Raw genomic sequence first — 26450 nt, 5'->3', positions numbered from 1 at the left:
CAGAAGCATCGTTCCCCGGTCAGCGGCCCCCCAGGACGGGGACAGCGCCCTCTGCCCGCCCCCAGGCAGGCCCAGCCGGGGGCAGGAGTGTCCGACCCCGGACCCAGCTGGGGGCAGGAGCATCCCCTCCTCCCACCTCCCATTGCAGACCCCCCCTCACCCCCATTGCAGAGCAGCTGGGGGCAGGAGCATCCACTCCTCCCACCCCCCATTGCAGACCCCTCCTCACCCCATTGCAGAGCAGCTGGGGGCAGGAGCATCCACTCCTCCACCCCCCCATTGCAGACCCAGCTGGGAACGGAAGCATCCGACCCCCACGCAGGGGGCCAGCAGGTAAGTTTGATTTCATGTCCGGTGATTTTTGCTATCTTGAAGGTGATTTTCTCTTCTGCATTTGACTCAGTGTAACTGGCCGGCTGTTTATTCCCCGTCCCCTCCCCCGGTTGCACCTTTGCAATTCCCAGGTAGGGGAGGTGCAGCAGCAGAGTTCTGCCCCGTTGTACGTGGTGCTGCGGTTTTAAATACGTGCTGGGGGGAGAGGCACCACACCTACAAACTCTCCAACAAGCTGCAGTGGGCGATCTTCCCTGCGTAGGAGCAAGGGCGCACATTCCACCTTGCTCCTAATGCATTGTCTTACCCGGTTGAGTGTACAGATGTGAGGCTTATTCGTTAAGTCCATGCGGCTGCAGTGTATAGAGCATCCCTAGTCTGGGTGTGAGGGCTCCATGCATGCATTTTGGAGACATGTTCCTTCCACGCCTGCACGTTGGAGAAGGCTTCATCCTTGCACGTGCGAATGGCTTATGCATCTTGGAGAGAGGGATTGTATGGCACATGGGCATTTGACGGTACCCTGCTGGCATGCACGTTGGAGAAGAGTTCCCCCATTGCACGTGAGAGAATTCCATATATGTATGCAGGTTGGAAAGGGGTTCTCCCTGCAGGCATACTGGCATGTGAGTGAGCAAACTTTAGACAGAAGGGCGTTTTTTAGCCTGTCCCTTAAAATAAAAGGATGCTCGCACTTCGAATATAGCAAAACAAATGAAATGGGGCTCAGCAAACCCTGCCCTATTCTCCTGGGCACCGGGCAGGGCTGTGCAAAGACCTGCAGAAGTCTGTTGCTGCCTCTGAAATAAAGGGGATTTATGGCCATGCGTTCGGTGACACCTTACAAGAGGAAAGGCGATATTGACTACAAATGGCATTTGCTCCCTTTTCCAAAATTGTGGTCTTGTCCAGGTCACTCAGTCTCCAGCTCAATCAATAAAGCCCAATGTCTATCTTACTACTATAAGTAACTATTACTTGCTTTATTGAATGGAATAAAGAGACTTGATCAGATGTGTGTGTGTATATATATATTTTCTCTTTTGCTCTTAGAGGGCAACAAATAGGTCCCACCCAGCAGCTGAGATTGCAATTCTGTAGATCAGGCACTAGGACAAACCCCCTCAGCCCCCACCCCCTCTTATTCTGCTGTCTGATCTATTCTTAGCTGCATTTCTCCCCCTTTGAAGCTGGTGGATTCCTGCCCACTTCCCCTTGAAGAGGAAATCGTTTTTTAAAAAAGCAAAAGGGGATTATTTGCACATGCATGTATATTCCTCTTAAACCAAGGAACGGTTTTTCATAGGCAAAACCCTGGCAAAACTCTGGGTGTGTGTTTTGTTTTGTTTTTAACCTTATTAACCATAAAATAAAATGCATTGCTCTGAAGTTGTATTTCTTGGAGCTTTATCCTTAAATGACCTTGTGCTTTTTAACAATTCTTAAGAATTTTTCAAAGCCTTCATCATAAGATATAAATTGCTCACCAGAAAAAATAGCACTTGCATTCATGTTAAGCGTGCTTAAAATAATATTTTTATCTCAATTTATCTCCTAACTCCTTACTTACAGGATCATTCATACACATCCCAACTGAGTTATGCACCTATCTGTCTATAGCTTTCTCTAAGCAAATAGCAGCTCTTTAATGTTGTGTGTCTCTCGAGAGGGAATGATTTTTTCAATTATATTTATCTTTCTATGTCTTCTCACTTATTTTGCACAGAGCTAGAGAAAGGCAGCTTGCAGTTTTCTCTTATTTTGAATTGATTCTCCATTATTCTCAAATAATTCCCTAATTTTGTGTGTTTTAATACATGTCAAGGATGGTATCTAGTAGTTTGTAATACTTGAGCCCCATACTCTGAATGGAAAATTCTCTCTTTAGAAACAGCCATTGGTGTGATGAAATCTAACTATTATTGAAAGTGATATAATCTGATCCTTTTAAAATGTCTTGAACACAGCCCCTTTTGTGCTAAAGAAAAGGCAGAGCTCTGGCATTTTTAAATAGTTCCCTCAACAAGCCCAATATCAGTTATTCAGTTGCTGCAGGGAACATTCAGCATTATTTTGAGTTTTGCCCAACAAAAAATAAACGCTGGACAGATCTTTCCCAATCCAACATAGATCATTTTCATTTTTAACCAACATTGGTGTGCCTAGTAGATCCTGTGTGTTGAATAAAGTGCACAGATTGGTTTCTCTGGTCATCCCATTAGATGAGAGCACAAAGATTGAAAACATCATTAACAATTATCTCTGCATATTTTTTCCCGGTAAGAGGTTACTTGGTAGAAGAGGTAGTACTAGCCGGTAAGAATAATTCTCAGTCATCTGTACTAATTAAACAAGTAAGTCAGCTAACAGCTTGGTGCCTCAGTTTCCCGCTCTGTAAAATAAAGGATAATGATAAATAAATGAAAATAAAGGATAAAATAAGGATAACGATTATTTTCCTGGTAGGTGTGGTAAAGATTAACCCTTTAATAATAAAAGCACTTATAGTATAGCACCTTTCATCTGAAGATCATAAACTATAATATGAAGGAATGTATACATTCACACTTTACATATAGGGAAACTGAGGTACAGTTTGCAACTATGCCATTGTTCTTCAGCAAGTCAGAGACAAACAGGCTTGGAATAGAACTCCGGACTTCTGATTCCTAGTCTATGCTGTAACCATCAGACCATGCTGCCTTTCAGATTCATTAATGTTTCTATAGCATTTTGAAGTTCTAAAACACTGTATTAAAGAGCTCAATTGAGGCAAAGTATAGACTGCTGTGGATGGCACTCTAAGACATTCTTTAATTATCTGCCACGTTGCCATGATCTTGAGGCCATATAGAGCCCCATTAATTGCTGGTGGCTGCTGTACATATCCTAAATAGACTATATCAGACAGATCTTTAATTATTCCCGGGGACAAACACTCATCTATGTTTGCAAACTAGGTCTTCAGCTTCCAAAGCACCTGCCTGACTACCAAGCCACAAGCCATTGAGTAAAATCTACACCACTTACATGTTAGTTTTATCAGAGTGAAGAATATCAAATGCCTTCTGTCATAAATATAAAGGGAAGGGTAACCACCTTTCTGTATACAGTGCTATAAAATCCCTCCTGGCCAGAGGCAACATCCTGTTACCTGTAAAGGGTTAAGAAGCTCAGCTAACCTGGCTGGCACCTGACCCAAAGGACCAATAAGCGAACAAGATACTTTCAAATCTTGCTAGGGTGGGGGGAAGGTTTTGTTTGTGCTCTTTATTTACGTGATTGTTCTCTCTTGGGACTGAGAGAGGCCAGACAGAAATCCATTTTCTCCAACCCATCCTAATCCAAGTCTCCAATATTGCAACCAGTAGAGATAAGCCAGGCAAGGCGGATTAGTTTATCTTTTGTTTGATGTGAATTTTCCCTGTGTTAAGAGGGAGGTTTATTCCTGTTTTCTGTAACTTTAAGGTTTTGCCCAGAGGGGGATCCTCTGTGTTTTGAATCTGAATACCCTGTAACGTATTTTCCATCCTGATTTTACAGAGGTGATTTTTTTACCTTTTCTTTCATTAAAATTCTTCTTTTAAGAACCTGATTGATTTTTCATTGTTCTTAAGATCCAAGGGTTTGGGTCTGTGTTCACCTGTACAAATTGGTGAGGATTATTATCAAGCCGTCTCCAGGAAAGGGGGTGTAGGGCTTGGGGGGATATTTTGGGGAAAGACGTCTCCAAGTGGTCTCTTTCCCTGTTCTTTGTTTAAAACCCTTGGCGGTGGCAGCATACTGTTCAAGGACAAGGCAAAGTTTGTACCTTGGGGAAGTTTTTAACCTAAGCTGGTAAGAATAAGCTTAGGGGGCCTTTCATGCGGGTCCCCACATCTGTACCCTAGAGTTCAGAGTGGGGAAGGAACCCTGACACCTTCACTCTCCCATCAAGAAAAGTTACTTACTTTTTGCTGAGATTTGCAATAGTTCTTAATCTGTTAGAAATGCCATAGTTTAAATGTTTAAAAAAATTAGATCAATGTTTTGTGAGCATTTGCCTTAACTGTGCCCTGCAGGGACAAGTTCTGTGGGGTAGTGGAGAGCTCCACTTCTTTCCCTCCCTTAGGACACTGCCATTTATGAAACAGAAAACTACCCACTAAGACCTGGACCAAACCCACCAATGTCTGTTCATGTTGCCACCACAAGTAATGACTCAGGTTCCTACCAGCCTGCGTTGTGTTTGAACCAGTGTATTAAATTATTTCTTCACAGCAGAGTTTACCCAGGCTCTTACCCAGGTGTTGCCTCTACCCTGACTACTGTCCACACACACAAACCTCTCATCTGGGTTTAGAGGTGCTTTAAACCCAGCTTGCTGGCACAGTTAGGAGATATGGGTTTGAGCCTGGGTTCTGCTTTAACCCAGGCTGGTAACACACCCATTTTGCAGTGTGGACACGGACTAATCAACATAGGTGCTGATAGTCCTCCAGTGTCTTCCCACAGTTCCTTCTGGGCCATACTTTCTTCCCCGCTACGTACACCTTCCTTCTGTACCAGAAGTCACCTTCTAGTTTATGTACACCAGTTTGGCATTTAAACCCCACATTGTATGCAGCACTTCGACAGTATTTGAACAGTCTTTGGGAAGGAGATAGGGGAATGGACCAGGGAGGATGCAGTGGAGGAACCAGTGTGATTTCCTTAGCAAGGTACCGTGCTGCCAAGATGCCTTCCACCGTGTCTCATGCCTTGCATCTGCCTCCTGTTGCCAACATGAAGGTTGCATTAAAGCCAACAGCTGGATCAGATCATCATTCACAGTAAACTCCATGCCTGGTCATGGGTTGCAACAAAGGCGGAGGACAGGAAGTTGTTTACATTAGTGAGCTGGCAGGCTAAGAACACTTCCACACAGGTCTGTCGTTCCTGGGCCAAAGTTCTCTCACAATACACAGTGAAAGAATTCAGAGAACTTAAGGCAGCGCTAAGAGCCAGGGGATAGCCCCCCAGAAGTCCTAGCCTAGCTCCTCAGGTGGGCGAGTGCAGCACCAGCGTGGATGCAGTCACACAGGTCTGGGACATTTTAAGCTTTTGCAGTAGGGCCTCTCTATCCAGGCTAATATAACCTGGGTACTAAGACCTGGTGATAGTCTCCCAAGCTGACTCTGCAGTGAAGATGTACCCTTAGAAGTGATATGTTCTGTGTCCTACTGCCGATCCCCTGAGCCATCCAGTTCCTCCCTTTAGAGGTTCTCTCTAAATATCCTAGATGATATTTATTGTGTGACGTGTAAGCAGTCCTGGATCACTCCCTGTGGACACTTCCAGTTCTGTCAGGTTACCCCGTGTAGCTGTTAAGTAACTCTCTGTGGGCCAAATCCTGGTGTTCTTACCCAGTTTACACTCAGGCAGAACTCTGAATTGAAGTCAGTGAGCATATTGGCCTTGTGTAAACATTTTTCAAAAAATCCACCTCTACATTTGGTTTTAGACAGCCGTCTCCAGTGGACCACACAGCAGTGACCTTTAGCTTTATAATTAAAAAGGAAACTCTTTTTCCTCCATGTACCTTTCCCCCCACATGGGTTCTCCCACACATTGCCTTGTTAAGATAAGGACTTGTAAGTCTCCCACCCCTTCATTCCAATAACCACATTCCAGCCCTTCCCCCTTTCCAAAGTTTTCTAAGTGGCTACAAATTGTGACTCATCCTCTCGTTGGGTTAGCAGAAGCCATTATCACAGCCCATGTTGCATTATGGGTCAGCAAACCCTGGGTACAACAACTGGCCATCAGCAGGTCTTTCTCGCACATGCACTCCATTTAGAGGTGGTTCAGCCCTAAAGGTGGGGTAGCTAGGGAAAAAACAGCTGTTTCCAAACTCTGCTTCCATGTCATCCAGCAAATAGCATTGCCATTGGGCTGGCAAATGAAATCCTTTCAAATGAGCCCTCAGTGTCTGCTGTGTTAAACATGCAGGACTCTGAGCCCACTGGCTGAAGTAGGAAAATGGGGACGTGTGGGGGTGTAGAGGGATGGGTGGAATTGGGGCGAGGAGAGGAAAAAGTGTCTTCACTTTGTTTCCAGAAGAAATGTAAGCCCAGGTATTAGGTTGAGATTTTCAAAGCAGTCTAGCACATCTTCTATTAAAATTATTTGTGTTACCATAGCATCTAGGAGCTCTAGTCATAGACCAGAACCCTACTATGCTAAACATTGTACTGTGAGACGTGTGTCTAAATCTCTTAGATTGCTTTGAAAATCTCAAACTTTTTCTCCCCAGAGGTTATTCTAATATCAAAACCTCGGGTCTCTTCAAAAGCTCATGTACACGTGTCACTCGTTGAAACTTCTGGCACAAGATAATACATGATAGAAAACCAGTCTCATTCCTGTGGATAAACTTGGAAGCTTTGCATTCTTTGTCTGAAAATGAGGACTTGTGGCACCTTAGAGACTAACCAATTTATTTGAGCATGAGCTTTCGTGAGCTACAGCTCACTTCATCGGATGCATACTGTGGAAATTGCAGAAGACATTATATACACAGATACCATGAAACAATACCTCCTCCCACCCCACTCTCCTGCTGGTAATAGCTTATCTAAAGTGATCATCAAGTTGGGCCATTTCCAGCACAAATCCAGGATTTATTACCAGCAGGAGAGTGGGGTGGGAGGAGGTATTGTTTCATGGTATCTGTGTATATAATGTCTTCTGCAATTTCCACAGTATGCATCCGATGAAGTGAGCTGTAGCTCACGAAAGCTCATGCTCAAATAAATTGGTTAGTCTCTAAGGTGCCACAAGTCCTCCTTTTCTTTTTGCGAATACAGACTAACACGGCTGTTACTCTGAAATTTGTCTGAAAATGTTTCTTTCTCCTCTTCTACCAAATCTGGACAAAACAACCTGGAGGCTGGGGTGGAATACACTCTGGTACATACTATCTTTGTCCTAAATAGGTAGATAAGCAGTGTTCGGGGATCCTCCATAAGGGAAAGTTTTATGCAAGGGAATTTAACAAGGCATTTTGTTTGGCTTTTTTAAAGCACAGCTTTTCTTGTACAGTGTCTGCCAGAGTTCAATAAGGCTGCTTTGCACGGCAGTGTTATCCCTTGACATTTGGGAAAGTTGTGGAATAATGGAGAAAAAAGAACTAATTCATAAAACAGATATTCTGTAAAGCACCCTCAGTGGAACGACTTAAATAAATCCTTTGAAAATGTCATCTAGAAACAACTGAGTGATACTTTGGAAAACTCCTTTTTAAAATGTTTTGGCTGTAATGTATCCTATAGAATGTTACTAGCAAAGAGTTAAGACTGTCACAAAAAGGAAACGCAAAAGAGGCCCAGTTCAGTGGTCTGAGTATAGGGCTGAGAGCCGGGAAGTCCTGAGCTCTAATCCTAGCACCGTTACTGATTCACTCTGTGGCCTTGAACAGGTCACCTGAGTGTCGTCACCTGAAAAGTGGGGCTAATAACAAGTATCTCTCGGCGGTGTTGGGTGTCTCAATTAAAGAATACCTGTAAAGTGTTCTGTGATGGTCAGCTATCTTACTGTGTTTTCCCCTCTGTTCTGTTCCTTGAACTGATATGTTAAACCACTATGCTCTGATCTTTGAAATTCTGCTACAAGATTGACGTCTCCTGTGATGCTTGCTGGGCATGGCCAGTTGGCAATGGCCTGGCAGAGGGTCAGTGGGATTGCTTATCACTTCATTTTGAAAAAATGTTTAAGTGATTTGGAACCATCAAGGTATGCACAGAGAGGAAGGATGGTCCAGTGGTTAGAATCCTAGCCTGCGACTTCAAAGACTTGTGTTCAATTCCCTGCTCCACTACAGAATTCCCGTGTGACCTTGGGCAAGTCACTTAGGGCTTGTGTAAATGAATGTGTAGCTCACTGCAAGCTTGGATGTAACTCCATGTTGCACTAGCCTGCTGGGCACTAAGCAGGGGCGCTGGAACAATTTTTATAGTGAGGGTGCTGAGAGCCATTGAACTAAACTGCAAACCCTGTATATAATGGAAACTACTTCAAGCCAAGGGGTGCAGCAGCACCCCTATTTAGGGTTGCAGGCGTCCGGTTTTCGACCAGAACGCCCAGTCAAAAATGGACCCTGGTGGCTCCAGCCATCAAAAGTCCAGTCGGCGGCGCAGTGGGGCTAAGGCAGGCTCCTTGCCTGCCCTGGCTCTGTGCAGCTCCCTGGAAGCAGCCGGCATGTCCGGCTCTTAGACGCAGGGGCGATCAGGGAAGCACCGTGTGCTGCCCCCAGTGCAGGCTCCGCAGCTCCCACTGGCCGGGAACCACAGCCAGAGGGAGCTGCGGAGGCAGTGCGGGCAGTGCACACCGTGCAGAGCCGCCTGGCCTAGGGGCTGGACGTGCCGGCCGCTTCTGGGAGCAGCGCGGAGCCAGGCCAGGCAGGGAACCTGCCTTAGCTCTGCTGAGCCGCCAACCAGGAGCCGCCTGAGGTAAGCGCCGCCTGGCTGGAGCCCGCACCCCAAACCCCCTGTCCTAGGTTGGAACCCCCTCCCGCAACTCTGCCCCAGGTCAGAACCCCCTCCCGTACCCTAACTCCCTCCCAGACCCTGCACCCCCACCCGCACCCCAACCCCCTGCCCCGGGTCAGAACCCCCTCCTGCACCCTAACGCCCTCCCAGACTCCACACCGCCTCCTGCACCCTAATCCTCTATTCTAGCCCTGAGCCCGCTCCCAGAGCCCACACCCTGAACCCCTCATTTCTGGCTCCACCTTGGAGCTGGAGCCCTCACCCCCTCCCAGACCCCAACCCCCTGTCCCAGCCCAGTGAAAGTGAGTGAGGGTGGGGGAGAGTGAGCAGCGGGAGGAGAGGGGGCTCGGAGACGGGGCAGGGGTAGGGCATCAGGGAAGGAGTGGGGCAGGGGGCGGGGCAAGGGTGTTCAGTTTTGTGCAGTTAGAAAGTTGGCAACCCTACCACTAGTTCCAGCACCTGTGGCACTGCATGTCTGTGTGGACCCTGCTGCTGTGCGCGAAACGTTCCCTACTGCACTTTGATCGAGCCTGCTTTGAAAGGGGAGTAGGTCAAGGCACGCTAGGGGGACTTTTTAATGTGCAGCAGCCAGTGTTGCCATAAGTACTGATAAAAAGGACTTAAGTATAAGTGCCAAGTACACATTGCAGAAGTCCTTATAAGTACAGGTGTGCTGTGGAAATCGTGCTTATGTATTTATAAGTAAAAGTACAAGTAGAAGCACAAGTACTGTCAACTCCCGTATTCCTTGCAATTGTCTGGTCTATGTATGGACAACTACCTAAATAATGTGAACACATAGTGGAAGAGAGAGAAGAAGAGTAACAATGAAATGTTATTCATATACATGAACAATGGATTAACAATGAGAAAATATCTTATAAATGTAAATACGTTCACACACGCATGCCCCCCCGAATGTGGGACAGTTGGGAGGGATGTGATTGTTTGAAAAAGCTCTTGCAGAGAGGGAAAAAGTTGTTTGTATTTTAAATACCTTTTAAAGTGTACTTAAGACAAGTACTAAGTACATAGTATTTAAAATTCTTAAGTACAAGTATGTAGTGTGCTTCAAAACAGGTAAGTACAAATGTACTTAGGTGCACGGGAACTCTGGCAGCAGCGGGATCCACATAGACACTTAGAGTGTGGCAGGCTAGTGCAAGGTATATTTACACCCCAGCTTGCTGTGAACTAAGTGTTCGTTTAGACAGGCCCTAAATCGCACTGTGCCCCAGTTCCCCATCTGTCAAATGGCGATCCTGGCACTTCCCTGCCACGTAGGGATGTTGTGAGGGTGAATCCAGTAAAGATTGTGAGGTGCTCAGATACTATGGGAAACAGAGGCCAGATAAATACCTTGAATAAATGAGCAGACATAAAGCTGGCACATGTAAATACCAGCTCTTATTACGGTTACCTTCTTCCCTCTTATTGTTTTGCATGTTCATTTGTTGCACCATACAGTCTAATTTCAGACAAATTATTCAGGGCAGAGATCTTGTCTTGCTATTTGTTTAGACAGCATCTAGGAAGGCAGGTTCCTGATTTGCTTGGGACCTTGGTGTGCTACAAATAAGTAAGAAGGAGTGCTGGAAGCGCTCAACATACTGGATGTATTTATCTGTTTTATTTTCTGTGACTATAAACATAAATAAGTACAAAACTGATGCTAGTTAGTGTCCACTGCTCACGCTGTCGTCTCACCTCGGCTCTGTTATGAACAATCCCCAAAAGGCTGTGGCCAGAACAGAACCCTGTTTTTAATGTACCAGGGATCAAAGGATTTTCTTAGCTTTCTGAGAGGCTTTTTCTCGTACTCTGTTTTCGTGAGCAGAATAATATCTTATCTTTTAATGGAAGTAGGATCAAGCCTTTGCATTGACTTAAATTAGTGCAGGAGAAAACCTTGAGACCCTTGTGTGATAGAGTCTAATGTTGCCATGGCCGCCCTGATCAGCAGTGCTACTGTGAAGCCCACCCAGGGTTCTTCCGTCTGTGTTCTCACGGAGATTAATAACCAGTTGCTTGGCTAATAAACTGCTGCATGCTCGCTCTGAAGCCCTGGCCATTGTCCTCTTCCTTACCCCCTGTCGTGGATTATTAGATTCGTGCCTGCTCTTGTGCTCTCATGGGGAATGCAGTCTACTCTGATGATATGCGTATGGAAATTATCATGCTCCACCTACACTTTGAGACTTCTGCGGGGTGGAGTTCTCACTGGGTGATCGACAGAGGTCAGTGCAGGAAATCACCTCTGAAGCAGGACTGCCAAAGCTCGCCAGCGCCAAGTGCCACTTTTGCAGAGGTGTGAGGGCTGCACCCACTCTGCATAGCTTTTGCAAAGAATGAGATGCTCGTTACTGTGCTATCTGCTTGTGTCTGTGTCTTACGGAGCCTTTTTTTGAATGGGTAGAAACTGCTCATTGTTCGAGTTCACTAGTGCTGAGTACCAAATCCCAAGGCATTCCCAGAGAAGAGGAGCAGGCTTGGGCTCCAACCTGTTAATTCACCCGGGCCCATGAACTGCCCCAACATCTCTGAGTTGACAGCTGAACCAGAGGGTGGACTGTACTCTGGGCACCCTATTCCTAAAGTGTTGCTTTTATTGATGTGAGAGAGGGTGCCATTGCTTCCCAGGCAGGCTGAGCATGAGGGCAGGCAAAACACCAGCCAGATGTATGGTGGGGAGACAGCTGATTTGTTTGTGGTGCGGGGTGATCATAGTTGTGTTTTTTTTTTTTTTTTAAGTTCAGAACAGACACCCGTGATCATCTAGACAGACCTCCTGTATAACACAGGACTTCCTGAACTAATTCCGGTTGGAACTAGAGCAGATCTTTTAGAACAACTCCAATCTTGATTTAAAATTTCCCTGAGATGGAGACTGTAGCACAGCCTTTGGTAAGTTTTTTCCAGTAGTTAATTACCCTCACTTTTAAAAAATTGTACCTTATTTCTAGTTAGAATTTGTCTAGCTCCAACTTCCAACAACTGGATCTTCTTGTAACTTTTGTCCAGTAGATTGCCAAGCTCTCTCTTATCAAATTTCTGTTCCCCGTGTAGGGACTTATAGACCACGATTAAATCACCTTTAATCTTCCCTTTGATAGGCTAAATCAACTTCAGGAGCCCAAATTTGTTAGTCTCTAAGGTGCCACAAGTACTCCTTTTCTTTGTGTGAATACAGACTAACTCGGCTGCTACTCTGAAAACTATAATACATGTTTTCCAATCCTTGAATCGTTATTGTGGCTCACCCTCTCCAATATATCGGCACCCTTCTTGAAGTGCAGATGCCAGAACTGGACACAGTATCCCGGCCGCAGTGCCAAATACAGAGGTAGAATAACCTCCCTACTCCACATTCCCCTGTTTATACATTCAAGGACAACATGAGCCCTTTTGGTCACAGCGTCACACTGGGAGCTCAGGTTCAGCCGGTTATCCACCATGACCCCACATCTTTTTCATCGTTACAGCTGAGGGCGCTGCATTAGTTTTGCCTTCAATTTTTGTGTGCGTTTAACCTAGGTCACAGCTGAATATACTTAAAAAACAAACCAACCCCTTCCCCCCCCAACCCGGTCTGTGGTTTTAGGGCTGTTTTTAACTTCTACTGGCAAGTTTTGTGTGGGTTGCTGTCCAAGGGTTAGGAGACTTTCTGTCTACTCTTTGAGGCAGAGTGGGCTGAACACAGGCTGAGAACCTGGAAGTCCCAGATTCTAATCCCAGCTTAGTTTCTTTCTGTCTGTCCAGTTTTTTAGGGGGTTGCCTATCATTGTGGCATCTGAGTGGCGCCAGGCCACTGTGCTGCAGTTTTCCCCATCCCAGAGGGGCATTAGGGTTAATCAGCTGCTCTGTGTGCAGTGTCTTTCAGGTGCAAAGCATGATGTAAGCTTTATGTATTAGTACTGGACTTTTCAGGAGAACCTTAGAAGAGTGTATTTATGTGTCCCAGGCAAGTCTCTGAAGAATAGCACCACTTGCATGAATTTACTCCCCAGCCATTTGTTCCCTCAGCATGCGTTTTTTGAAAAATCCTCTCTCAAAATTTAAACAAGTGCCTGTGGACATGGACAACTTCCAGAGTTAGTATGTCAAGAGCGGACTCTTTGCGCTCTCTCTGAAATCAGTGGGTGGTTTGAACTGGAGGGCAGGAGTATTTCTCTATTCTTGGGTAGTCCATTGTTCTTTTATATTGATTAAGGTATGGAGTGTTAACACCTAGTTAACTAACTTCCCAAGCACACTGCTGCTCTATGTAAATGAGACATTCTACAATGCAGAGAAGCAGCAATGTCCCCAGGAAGGAATCACTTTTTTTTTCTCAAAAAGAAAAGGAGTACTTGTGGCACCTTAGAGACTAACCAATTTATTTGAGCGTGAGCTAGCTCAAATAAATTGGTTAGTCTCTAAGGTGCCACAAGTACTCCTTTTCTTTTTGCGAATACAGACTAACACGGCTGTTACTCTGAAGACTAACACGGCTGTTACTCTGAACTCTTTTTTTCTAGTTGCTTTGTATTTTTAACCCCCTTCTTTCTTTTATGTGACCCCTCCACAGGCTCTTTCACAAGGTGCAGAAGGGGGCAGGAGAATTGCTATATGATTTTTCTTTGCCTCTATTTAGGATTGGATGGTAGTACTATCCCAAACTCTACCTAAAACCAAACTTCACCCACAAAAGACACCATGCTAGATTGGACTACCACTCAGAAAAGACTCTGCACTTCTTCAAAATATCATCCCTATTCTTTCTTGCCTGCTTTAATAAGGATTGAAATGATTTAAATCAACATTGTTAACTTTACTAAGGTGTAAGAATCAACCCCTCCTTGAGATGGCGTGGCATTTCATCCCCTGTTGGCGCTCCTGTTTCAGGCAGTCTGTCAGGAACATTGCACTGGTTTCACTCCGCTGACAATTTGAAGGTTCTGTTTGCAGCTGTAATGGCTGGAGGCTTGTGCCAAGATTTGCAAAAGTCCTAATGATTTTTGGGTGCCTAATATATGCATATTTAAGTGTCCTGCTGACCCTATTATTGGAATACCTCTTTGCACACTTCCTGATGACTAATGAAAATTTATTTTCTATATGTAAAACTTCAGTGATCTTTTGATTTTCAACTTTTCAAGCCACCCAGAGGCAGCTGAACACAGTCTTTCCTCAGGTATTCAAGTAAAACAATTAAAGTTTTTTACTATAAAGCTCTGTGTGTGCATGTGTATAAGAGAGAAGCATAAATAAAACTTTAGATCAACCAAAATAACTCCCCCCCCCCCCCCAACCCGAATCCCCAAAACGTGTGACTTTGTATTTGTGGGAGGGTCATTTTAGACTATATAGCTGAATCTAAAAATGTTCAACTTTTTCCCAGCATTTGTTTAAATAAAACAATGTCTCCACATTTAATGGGCTGTAAATTATGATGATGTCTTTAAATTCCTGTTGAAGGACTGCTTCATGCATTAGGCAGGACTTTAATGCTCAGTCATGCAGAGTCTTCTAATCATTTAAATGTTCAACCTAGATCTGCATTGCTGTATTTAGATCTCCACCAAAGTATCTGTGCCAGTGCTATCTCACAATCGGTCTCTTCATTTCCTAGATTCGGTCTAGTCTGAGAATTGCATGGATCCTGTGGATGCAGGATGGATGTAGGGATCATCCACCAGGATGCAGTTTACACTGCTTGCATGCTGAGGGCCTGTTCCTGTGTCCTTTACTCAGGCAAAACTCCCATCAAAGTCAATGGCATTTTTTTAATATTAATAGTGGCTTTGCTTGAGTAAAGAATCAGGCCCTGAGTTTTTTATATGGAATGGTAGTAAAAAAATTTCTACACAACCAAAATACTTCATTGTAACGTTTTATTTTTCCTGGAGTCGTCTTGATTTCCCACCCCCCGCCCCCCCGCAACATAAAACTCACATTTAAAAAAATCCTTATGCTTGTTACTAATAGAAATGCAGATTATTAAATTGCAGGGTTTTTAAAAATCCAGTTGACTTTTCACTGTGTATCACATCATTCAATTACTATTTGCATTAACCTCATCTTGCATAATAAATCTATGGTTTATCTAGATTAAGGCAATTTGCACCATAGTTTCACTGCTGCAATGGTCCAGTAGGGATCCTAAATTAGTTAGTTTCATGTATGTTGCTTGCCAGTTTCACCTTTTTGTTCTCCTGCCAATGCTGCTGTTTGGTTTTGCTGGCATTGCAGAGGAATGTTAAAATCTCCCAACAAACCATGCTTATTTAGTCTATTCCTATTAAACACCCACTCCCATCCTGGCGGCTTTTGTTTCCTGTATTTAAATTTGGAACATACATTTAAGCCTGGTCCATATTAGAAAATTTGTATTGGTGTAACTAAATTGATTTTAAAATCAATAAATGTAGATTCACATAAGTCAGTTTAAATTGCTCTTAAACCAATTTTGCTTAACGTGGTAAGTTAGCTGGAAGTGCCTCTTTAAAAATCCGCAGGAACCTGCTCTTATACATGGAGTTAAATGTGACACTCTATTGATTATTTGTCCTCTCTCATTTTAGGTTGGAAATGGAGGATGTCTGTTGGATGCTGTGAGTAGGATGCTTTCGCAAGCCAGAGCATCCCTGCTAATCATTGCCTGATCAATGGCTCAGAAGTGCAGGAGCTGATAGATTTTTAAACACCTCCTCAGAGATGCCTGATGAGACGCTTCAAAACAGCAGCGGGATGGAGGAAGCAGTGCAGAGGGAGAACAAGGCTGGAACACGCAGCCCGCACCGAGGCTCCCTGCGGAGAGCTGTGGCTACGGCAGTGACCTTTGATGGAGAAGCCACTATGGACAGAAGGAAAAAGAAAAAGAAAGAGTCCCGTCCAGAGTCTATTATAGTTTATCGGTCGGAGAATGAAAATAAGGTGGAAGAAGAGCAGGCGGATGAGGAAGGAAGGGAGAGAAGTTCAGAAGAAGGCTCTAAGTTCTTGGGAAATTCCGTGGCAGATGGTACGTATCCCCAGAAGCTGCAGCTGACACCCAGATTCCACTAGCCATTGAGCCACTGAACAGTAAAATATATTGATCCATGTGTAAATAGGGTCACTAACTCTTGCCTGTCTTTTTTTTTTTCCCCCAAAGGTATGGGGAAGGATAAAACTTCTGGAAGTCTATCCTCCTCTTTTGCGGCTGAGTGCTCTGAACCGCCATGGGCATCCATGGGACTTGAGGGTACAAGCCCCTTTTCAGATGTAGTTTTTATTAGGGTAGATGCTGCGAGTTATTTTTTGAGCTTCCGTATCTTTACTTTTTGGAAAATTCGGCATTTTCAATTTACAAATCAAGCGGGTTTTTTTATGGTTTCAGGACGGGTGGGCTGGTCGGGGAGCACAGGAGGAGAATCCAGGGCCGCCTTTCCAGCTCCGCTACTGACTTTTGATGTGACCTTTGGCAAGGCACGTTAACTTCTACTCCTCAGTTTTCCCTGTCTCATAATAGCGGAGAGGGAGTTTGTGAGGCTTCAGACATGAAAGTGCTTTGAAATCCCAGATAAAAGGCACCAGGGGTTATTTTTTGGTCTGTTTTCTTAGCCACTTATTTGTTTGAATATTCTCCCCATTGGTCCCCCTCTTCTTAAATCTTTTTTTTTTTATGTAGCTGCTAATTTAGGGCCTGATGCAGAGAGATGTTGAGCACCCCCTCCTCCCATTGACTTTGGGATCAGGCCCTCTTCCCTACTTAGAACTGCATGTAAAGCAAATGGATGGGAACTCGGGCTCCAGGTTGATCAATTCTAGAGGCTCTTTCTGGTATAGTGCCATAGGGAGAGGGCATTGGCTGCAGCCTCCTGTTGATACAGTCTCAGCATAGCTTCCTCTTTGGAAAGGGACTCCTTGTCAGGGTCAACAGTGAGCACTTTCAGAGCTGCTTTCACCCAGAAGGGCATATGGAGATCTCTGCACGGGGGCGAGTCCCTGCCAGGTCTTCCAGCCCTGCCCATCTATTCGGACCCATAGCTGATAAGGGAGGAGAGTGGTGTTGTGTGTGGGGTTTTTTTTTTTGCGGGCAGGGGGTGCTAATAAATAAGGAAAATTGCAGTGCATGTTTATTCCATCTCTTTCCCTGTGCAGAATGCACTGCTGGTATTCACAGTCCAGTTAGATCGCTGCATCTCAAACCTACTGTCCTGCTGTGTTTTCAAGCCTCAAAAGGTTTGCAGACAGTGGACACTTCAGTTTTAAAGTATGTGCCATTGTCCCTTCATTGATGTCATAACTGAATTGCTACTTTCCCCAGGGAATATCCATATCCTGTTTTAGGCTTGCAAACTTGTCTATTCCCACCTCTGCCCGTGCCTTCCTCTGACTTGAGCAACCACTCCTCCGCCTGGTGTCCCATTCAGGCAATAAGTCTGCTTGGGCTGGTCAAGCCAGCTAATGATCCCTATATTCTTCCAGGACTGGGCTGGGGATAGGATTTGTTCCGTCCCTCGCTGTGGAACTCCATCTCCCTGTTGGCTGCCTTTAGATTATGCTGCATGTCCCAGGGACTTCCGTTGTCTCTTTCTTGCTCGTTTTTGGCCCCTTCCTTTGCTTTTTGTTATTTCTGTTCTCTTCCTGCCCCTTTCTTCCCCTGACTTTCACCAATGTGGACTGGATCCTTTGTGGTGGTGACTGGTTTGCCTGGGTCTGTCCGTGTGCCACATCGTTTGATATTGGGCCCTATTTGGGCTGATTGACTTTCCCTTTAATTCTTTTAAAATGTCTCTCATGTGTTTATGGCCCGTGGAGGGAAACGTTTGCAATAGGTGCCTTACAGAGCAATGAAATAAATATCTTTAACTGGGACTGTTGCAACTCCCTTCTCTGTGGCCTCTACAATCCCAGCTCTCCAGCAAGGACAGATTGCTCCCACCTGCCTTTTCATAGATCCAGAGAATGTAACCACCACCACCTTCATGAGCTACGTCGGATTGCCCAGACTTGTTTTGAAAACTCTCTGTGGACTTGCTGCAGCCTAAGTAACAGACCTGGGGCCAAATTCAGAATTGATGTGTAAGGGCGTATAACTGGGACCCCTCTAACCACTGTGTAAGGCAGGGTTGGGCAAACTACAGGATGGATCCGTCCCGTGAGCTGTTTGAGCTCCCACTGGGGAGCGAGATCTGGGGGTTGGCCCGCTCCGGCTGGGGCACAGGGTCGGGGGCCGTACCACGTGGCTCCCAGAAGCCACGGCATGGCCCTGCTCCGGCTCCTACACGCTCAAATGGCCCCTCCGGCCCTCCAATGGGAACTGCAGGGGCAGTGCCCGCAGATGGGGCAGCGTGCAGAGCTGCCAGACCGCGCCTCCATGTAGGAGCTGGAGAAGGGACATGCTGCTGCTTCCGGGAGCAACCTGAGGTAAGCGTCGCTCGGAGCCTGCGCCCCTGAGCCTCTCCCCACGCCCCAACCACCTGCCCCAGCCCTGATCCCCCTCCCGCCTTCCAAACCCCTCGATCCCAGCCTGGAGCACCCTCCTGTACCCCAAATCTCTCTTCCCCAGCCTCACCCCAGAACCCACACCCCCAGCTGGAGCCTGCATCCCTTCCTGGACCCCAACCCCCTGCTTCAGCCCAGAGCCCCCTCCCGTACCCTGAACTCCTCATTTCTGGCCCCACCCCAGAGCCCTCACACCCTCCCGCACCCCAACTCCAATTTTGTGAGCATTCATGGCCCGCCATACAATTTCAATTCCCAGCCATGGCCCTCGGGCCAAAATGTTTTCCCACCCCTGGTGTAAGGGGCTCTGAGTTGATGTAACTTAGAATGCTTAAGAATGGGGGCTATTTTAACTTAGTCTTATACCCTTTAGTTGCTTTTCTTGCTACATCGTATCCCTTGTCATGCAAATTATACCAACTTAGACTTTCCTTCCCCCCACTTCTGAATTTGGCCCACTGAGTATATTGTGGTTGGTGTAACACGCATGTTGAGGGGACCAGAAGAGAAAGTTGCACCATTTTAGAGTCCCCTGTGAATCTGGCCCATTCTCTTTCCTCTACCATCTCCCCTCTCTTCCTATAGCAGTTGCCTCTTGTTTTTCCTTTTACACAGCCTCACCAGTACAGAACCTTCTCCACTCCTGTCCTCACAACCAGCGTCCCTGGATAGCTCCACATTTTCTTCCATTGTCCTGTGTGATCTCCTGCTTGCATCTCTTAGCTTCCCTTGCCCTGCCTTTTTTATATTATTATTATGATGATGATTTGAACTCTAACTGTATTGTCTAATTCCACGCAATGTCTCTGGGGATTTGCATGAAATGTACTTTAAAAAATAGTTCTCTTGAATGTTGATGAAATTTATCTCCATTTCAAGGTGCCTGGAGCATGCCCTTAGACAGCCGATATGTTACTTTAACTGGAACTATCACAAGAGGGAAGAAGAAGGGCCAGATGGTGGACATCCATGTTACGCTAACGGACAAAGAGCTACAGGAGCTGGCTAAGTCAAAGGAGCCTCCAAAAGATGAGACACCAGAAGGGAAGAAGACTTGCGATGTTGGATTGGACAGGGGCCCCCATGTCCTGCTCTGGAGCATCATCTGCCTTCCTGTCATCTTTGTAGTGTCCTTTGTGGTTTCCTTTTACTACGGGACCATCACTTGGTACAACATCTTCTTGGTGTACAACGAAGAGAGGACCTTCTGGCACAAGATCACCTTCTGCCCCTTACTGATTATCTTCTATCCTATCATAATCATGGTCATGTCTTTCTTCCTAGGCTTGTATACGGCAGTTACTCAGATTGCGTGGTCTTTCGGTGGCTGGTGGCATGCCGTGAGTGATATGGAGAAGGGATTCTGTGGCTGGTTGTGTAGCAAGCTGGGCCTAGAAGACTGTTCCCCATATAGCATTGTTGAGCTGCTAGATTCTGACAATATCTCAGGTAGTCTGTCTGGCAAAGGCTCTGCACAGGGTGTTGAGACTTCAACAGTTTGAGGCTTTGTCCTGCCTGTCTCTGACTTTCTTGTTCACATGTATTCTGAATGGTGCACCACACAAAGAACTATGCTGCCTTTTTTATCTTGGAGCACACACGTAGAGAATGAAAACTTGGGAGTTGGGGGGAAGAGGGGACGTGAAATGTGTACAGAGCACCAAAAAATGCCGGATGAGAATCTGGCATTTGTTGTCAGGTGAACATGCATGGTTATGTCATAGGGCTGCTTAGCTGATCTCTTTAATATTTGGTTTTAGCAAATCACAACTGTGTGTAATTGTGAGAAGATCCAGGTGTGTGGGGTTAAGGTGGGAAGCTGTACAGGTATGTTGGGAAGAGTGGCAAAAGCCCCGTACTTCTGCAAAAGGCCGTTCTAGTTTTCGGGTGGAAAGGATGGACCATATAATGAATATAGACCTAGCTAAAGGAGTCTGTTCTCTGGACAATCCCTGTACCCAACACCTGCTGAAATCAGGAGATCTGTGCTTATGTGGTGCTAGAGGCTAGATTGAAAAGTGCATGGTGTTACTAAAGTTGTCTTAGAAACCAGTTGTGACAGGTTCGGTCACAGAGACCCCCTTGGGACTGTCACCTGATGTGCTGAGACTATCTCTGAGCCATTTTTCTCTACCAGCGTGGGATTCCAGAACCCTGCCTTGTTGACACAGACACGCTAGCCTGATGCAAGACAGACCCAGGTCTGGTCCATGCCCCTAAAGACTTTAATCAAAAACTGCTCAGCAGGTCACCTATCTCCAGCACCGAGGCACCCAGTTCCCAATGGGAGCCAAACCCCAAATAAATCTGCTTTACTCTGTATAAAGCTTATACCAGATAAACTCATAAATTATCCCCCCTCTGTAACACTGATAGAGAGATATGCACAGCTGTTTGCTCCCCCAGGTATTAATCACTTACTCTGGGTTTATCAATAAACAAAAGTGATTTTATTAAGTATAAAAAGTAGGATTTAAGTGGTTTCAAGTAATAACAGACAGAACAAAGTAAGTTACCAAGCAAAATAAAACAAAACACGCAAGTCTAAGCCTAATACCTTAAGAAACTGATTACAGGTAAATCTCGCCCTCAGAGATGTTCCAGTAAGCTTCTTTCACAGGCTAGATTCCTTCCTAGTCTGGGCCCAGTCCTTTCCCTGGTACAGCCCTTGTTAGTTCCAGCAGGCATTTTTGGTGAAAAGCAGGGGCTTTCTCGTGACTGGGACCCCCCCCTTTGTTCTGTTCCACCCCCTTTTATATCTTTGGCACAAGGCAGGAATCTTTGGTCTCTCTGGGTTCCCACCCTTCCTTCTAAATGGAAAAGCACCAGGTTTAAGATGGATTCCAGTATCAGGTGACATGTTCACATGTCCTGTGAAACCCCTCCATTCTTCCGGGGCTGGCCCGCACTTATACAGGAAGCCTTTCAGGTAAATAAACCATTTACGACCAATTGTCCTAGTCAGTGGGAGCAATCAAGATTCTAAACCACCATTAATGGCCCACACTTTGCATGATTCCAGTAGGACCTCAGGGTTATACTTCATATTCTTAGTTTCAGATACAAGAACGACACATTCATACAATTAGGATGAACACACTCAGTAGATTATGAGCTTTGTAATGATACCTTACAAGAGACCTTTTGCATGAAGCATATTCCAGTTACAACATATTCACACTTCTAAACATATTTTTGTAAAGCATATGGAGTGCACCGTCACACTGGTGTGTTGGGAAAGGTGTTTCACAAGTTCACACAAATGCAACAAACCTTGCAAGTAGTCTGGCTGCTGCAGCGAAGAATGTATAGTGGTTTGAAAGGCAACCTCCATTCTGAATATCTGGTTTGGTGTGCAAGCAAAAGCTGAGGTTGTGTCAAAAGGTTCCTCCTTTAGCAGCATAAGAAAGAAGCATCTCCACTGAACAAGAACCAGGAGTTTGTGCTTGTGAATGCGGAGTGTGTTTGTGTGGAGCAGTAGCACATGTGGTTAGAGCTGCACAGATGGTATGTGCAGAGGGAAAGTCTTTCTACATAGATAGGAGGCAACGGAATGGCCTGTCTTGCTGTCCTGATAGGGCAGTGAATCTGCCCCTTGGGAATGGGAGATCCTGAGCCAGTGTCATTTCGCGCTAATGCAAAATGCATTAATGTCTCTGGCTGGAAATCCCACCCCCATTACTTGACTCCATACAGTTAATCATACTGAGCATTGATGGACTTCAACCTTCATTTTAAGTCTGTCCCCTTCCCCCCGTATTTCATTGTCATGGATGGTTTTCTTCTTTTGGAGACATTCATGGTGTCATCACCTCCTGGAGGAACGTTTTTAAGGCATTTAAAGCCTGGCACAGAAGCTCCTTTCTGATCCCTGCCTTGACTGTAAGGTTTCGGACTGGGAAGGTGGGTGGTAGTTGAGTTACAGGTGTCCAAGAGGTAGTTGTAGTTCATAAGTGCTCTGCACACACATACCGCTACAGCAGTGGTCTTCAACCTTTTTTTCGTTTCCAGACCTCCTAAAAAATGCTGAATAGAGGTGCAGACCCTTTTGGAAATCTTAGACATAGTCTGCCGACACCCAGGAGTCCGTGGACCACAGGTTGAAAACCACTGTTCTACCGCAAAGTTGGTGCCAGCGAAAGGCCTGGAGCCTGAGCCCTATACTTCCACATCCCCAAGGTACAGACATTAAGGGCAGCAACCAATCAATCTTCCCCTTCACTGCCTCACTCCCAGCCTGGAAGGACCCACCAGTCACATGCGTGGAGATAGGTGATTCATAGTCCATGTGCAATCTATTCAAACAGTGTGGCCTTCATGGGTGTACGCACCTTTCTCCCCTACCAGAGGGCTTATATGCTTTAGTCTTGGGGTTGCTGAGAGCTTGTTTCTCACACATTGAGCATAGCGGGGACACTGACCTTCCCAGCATGGGGACTTGGCTTGTTGAAAACTGTGTGTGTATGCCTGACCTCTTCCTTCTGCAGCTCACTGCTGGGCATTTACGACTGGCTGGATAGGATGCAAAGCAGCCTCCTGTAAGTGCAGCTGTATTTCCACATCTGGGCTTGCTCCAGCTTCACTGTTCTGAATCTGGTGCCTGGAGAAGTAAACAAATGACAGCACATTGGCAGGCAAAGCAGCAAAACCAAATGTGTGCCAAAGAGATAGGGAACAAAATCCCAGGAGCAAAGAGATTAAAGCCAGCCACAAGCAGAGCCTCTCGGCTTCCGTGAATAGCATCATATGTTAAAGAGAATCTCCTGGTCTCTTTTCACATCAAACTAATCTCAGTAGAATTTTACTCTTCCCGACACTGATCCCTTTTTCTGGGCATTGATCAAACCTCTGCTTACATCTGTAGTTGTAACAAGGATTAGGATTTCGACTTGCAATTGTGTCTTGCAGGAAAATGAAGAGAATGCCGCTGGCTCCTTGGACTTGCTGTACAAAAATCTAAACTGCTGGGCACACTTTTGTGCCCAACACCTGGGAAGCCCCTATACATTTGGGAGATTTCTGAATTTGTAGTGCCGGTGTCTTTTAAATCACTGTGCAATGTTCAGCTCCTAAACAAATGCTCCTTAACTTGGAAGGAGTAGGTGTAATTATGGTAGGGGAGGCAGAAACTCTGGACCAAAGACATTTGAACCAACTCTGGACTGAAGCACAAATTGTGCCAATCTGTTATTCTTTGGCTTTATCCCCTCAGCCAAGGATCTCAAAGCACTCTGAGAACTTCTGTGAATCCTTGCATTGCCACTGCCAGGTGGGGGTGCTATGCCTATTTTATAGGTAGGGAACTGTGGTATGTGGAAGCTGAGTGACTTGCTAGAGATCACCCAGCACCTCACAGGTCTAGCCATGAATGGAACACGTGAGTCCTGACTCCTGGTCTCCTCTAATAGATATGGTCTATTTGCAATTGTCCAGTAGCCCAGTCTCACTTTTATTAGCAGCTTCTTAAAGACAGTGGGTCCTCTCTGGTAGGAAACAAACCTTTTGAGACAATAGGAAATACCTTCCTCTCAGAAAATCACAACTCTATTCAGCATTGGGGCTAATTCAAGCAAAGGTGGTGCCTCCCACAAAGCTGGTCTCCTGGAGTCGTTTTCCTAGGGGCCTGACCCGCCGCTTTTTCCTGTCTTCTGACGTCTGTAGTAAGAAATGCAAGAGGTAAGTGGCTGAGCCTTGGCAGTCTGTTTCAATTGGCCCAGGGCCACTGATCCATTCTGAAATACCTCACTTGGGAACAGCAGGTGCACAGAAGTCTGGAAGAGCTTAAGTTGTACAAAGCTGGGAGAAGGTTAGTCATGAGAACGCTCCCTTATGAGACACTGCCAGCCTCCTATACTCCTTACAAGAGCACCAGGTTGATTCAGAAGACTGTTTTGTTTACTTTGGGTCCGCTGCATAGAGTTCACAGTGGGTGCTGGGGGCGGGAAGGCAGCCAGGCAGGCATCACTGCAGGTGGAGAAGGAAGAGAAGAGCAGTTCAGCTACTATTCAAGTCAAACAGTGAATGCTCAGACCTGAGTCAACAGCATAAAGGGCCCTTTAGCTTCCAGATGGCAAATACTAGACACAACACAGCTTTGTACAGTGTCTATTCTCTGCTCTGCTCTTGGATTCACCCAAAAGATGGGAAGCTGCCTGCTGGAGAGGAGCAGCCGAAATCAAATGTGTGCCTCTTACTGCCACGTACACCCAAAGGAGGGTCAGACGAACTGTCCTCCTCATACACGCATTACAGTTAGGCTGCTGGACATGCTGAAATTGCCCTATGAAGCCCTTTGAATGGGCTATACCTGGACGATATGTAATCTGTTTTCTACTTGGAGCTAAATACCAGGTCTGCGCCTACTCCTGTTGTCCTCGGTAGGATGGTCCACCACTGACTTCAGTGGGAACAGGTTTGGACCCTGGGTGACTTCTGGTGCTATTTGTAGTAGCTTTAGGACCTTTCGAAAACCAAAATGCTAGACTGTTCTGGTTTTTTTCCCCCTCCCACCTACTTGCCTAATGCTGCAGAGTATCCGTAAGCTTAAGAACTGGATGTGATTGAAAAAAAGCACAACCGCTTGCTTCATTCCTCCCCTCGCTGTTTAAAAGCTCATGAATCTTTTTGCTTGGGTGCCAACCCGCAGGGATCCCCAGGAATGGGTCCCAGTGGCTGAATGTGTATCCGGCTGCCCTTGTTTGGATGTTGGTTTTCATGTAAAGGAACAGTCTCTGTTGCTTTTTGACTGTGCTTTCCCCCTCCCATCCTGGCTGGCCTGGTGGAGAGTAAAGATGCATCTGGCTTTGGGAGAGTGACACGCTCACCTTCTTGCTTGACTTTGTATTAAAAAAAAAAAAAAAATCACACAATGCTATTGTTTTCTGTGCTGATGAAGGATCATAAATTGTCTCTGTCTAGAGTCTCAAATTAACGTTGTGTCTGAAATTATTAACAAGTCTTTGCATTGATGCATTCCTGTATGGCGCCAAGACAGTCTTCGGGCACTGACTTCCACCTAGCTTTTACTTTTTATTACACAAATGATCACTCTTTGGTTTGATTTTCCTCGCCAGTTATCCACTGGGCTCAGAGCCAGCCAGGTGCACATCTCTCCAGTGCTAAGGCTTTCACATTCATGCTGTAGCCTGCAGCTCCTGCAGGGCAGTGGTGAAAAGCTGTTTGTTTCAATGACTCAAAGATGAATGGCAAAGCACAAAGAAAGTGTGTGCCCTTTACTGCTCCCTTGTGATGTCTAAAGACGGCATGCAAGGTGTGGGAGTGGGTGATTCCTCCATTTTGGAGATAGTCACTCTGGACTTCACCCTCTTTGCTGGAGGCAGTGGCAGGAGCCATCAGGTGAAACTGGAGTGGTTTTACTTGAGGAGAGAGGCAATAAGAAGGCGCCGATCCTGGGCTATATCTAAGCTGCAAGGGCAAAGGTGGCTTTATGCTCCCTCGCCTTGTGTCCAGTTACTGACCAACATTGGAGTAGCCTCAGGGTTGCTCCAACTTACACCCTTCTGTTAGCGGGCACTCCAGGGAGTGTCTGGGCATAGAAATGCCCTAACCATGCCTCCTTTCTTCCCACAGATATGCCCCTAAGCCTGGGCTGGGTATATGGGAGCTGTTATGGGAGCCTTACACCCGCTGCAGATTTTCCCACTATGGGAGAGTCCTCCATTGGCCTATAAAACCAGCATTAGCATTGCTTTGTGTGCCAGGGTGGTCTTAGCCAGGGAGAGCTGTCACTCAGATTTCAAACCCCCTTTCCCATCTCTCTTCCCAGGGACTCAGAGAATGGCTAGATAATACCACCCTCTGTTTGCTGCAGGCCTCAGATTAACTTGTGACTGTGCTGGCAGCCATGCAGTTACTGCGCCGACCCAGGGCAGTTTTATACATTTGCTAGAATTTCATAGACGGGGAAGAAACTCCCTAGAATTCATTAGTTGCTGAAATCGTTCAGGGGATCATTTGAGAGTCCCCTGTTCCTTCCATGCTAGTGATAGTAGAGGAGAACCCACATCTACCCATAGGACTGAGAGAGAAGACAGGGTTGCATACTGGAACCCACTTACGCTTTGGTTGTGTCTACTCCACACAAAAATACCCTCATGGCAGCGACTGTGAGCCTCGGTCAAC

At 45.9% G+C, this 26450-nt stretch overlaps 1 protein-coding gene across 4 annotated transcripts; it reads left to right on the top strand.

The window, feature by feature from the left end:
- The first annotated feature begins 190 nt into the window (after positions 1–190).
- Positions 191–26450, top strand: TMEM169 (transmembrane protein 169). Of its 4 annotated transcripts, XM_074967050.1 has the most exons (5): positions 239–333; positions 11592–11744; positions 13979–14013; positions 15404–15840; positions 19188–26450. In XM_074967050.1, exons 4-5 carry the CDS (start codon positions 15537–15539, stop codon positions 19808–19810), a joined length of 927 nt encoding a protein of 308 aa, XP_074823151.1. In that variant the 5' UTR covers positions 239–333; positions 11592–11744; positions 13979–14013; positions 15404–15536; the 3' UTR covers positions 19811–26450. The 4 variants fall into 4 exon arrangements, with proteins under 4 accessions (XP_074823148.1, XP_074823151.1, XP_074823150.1 ...); XM_074967049.1 differs by lacking the exon at positions 13979–14013; XM_074967051.1 differs by lacking the exon at positions 11592–11744 and having other exon boundaries at positions 281–333.

The sequence above is a fragment of the Natator depressus genome, chromosome 11 (assembly GCF_965152275.1).
Source record: "Natator depressus isolate rNatDep1 chromosome 11, rNatDep2.hap1, whole genome shotgun sequence".
Classification (NCBI taxonomy): Eukaryota; Metazoa; Chordata; order Testudines; family Cheloniidae; genus Natator; species Natator depressus.
The sequence above is the reverse complement of the archived record's forward strand: the minus strand, read 5'-3'. Positions and strand labels throughout refer to the sequence as shown.

What these genes read in the sequence shown, in the direction of transcription:
- TMEM169 (XM_074967049.1), top strand. Translation starts at nt 15,537, where the DNA reads ATGCCTGATGAGACGCTTCAAAACAGCAGCGGGATGGAGGAAGCAGTG. An exon ending in GGGAAATTCCGTGGCAGATG is followed by an intron (nt 15,841 to 19,187) that starts GTACGTATCCCC and finishes CTCCATTTCAAG; the next exon opens with GTGCCTGGAGCATGCCCTTA.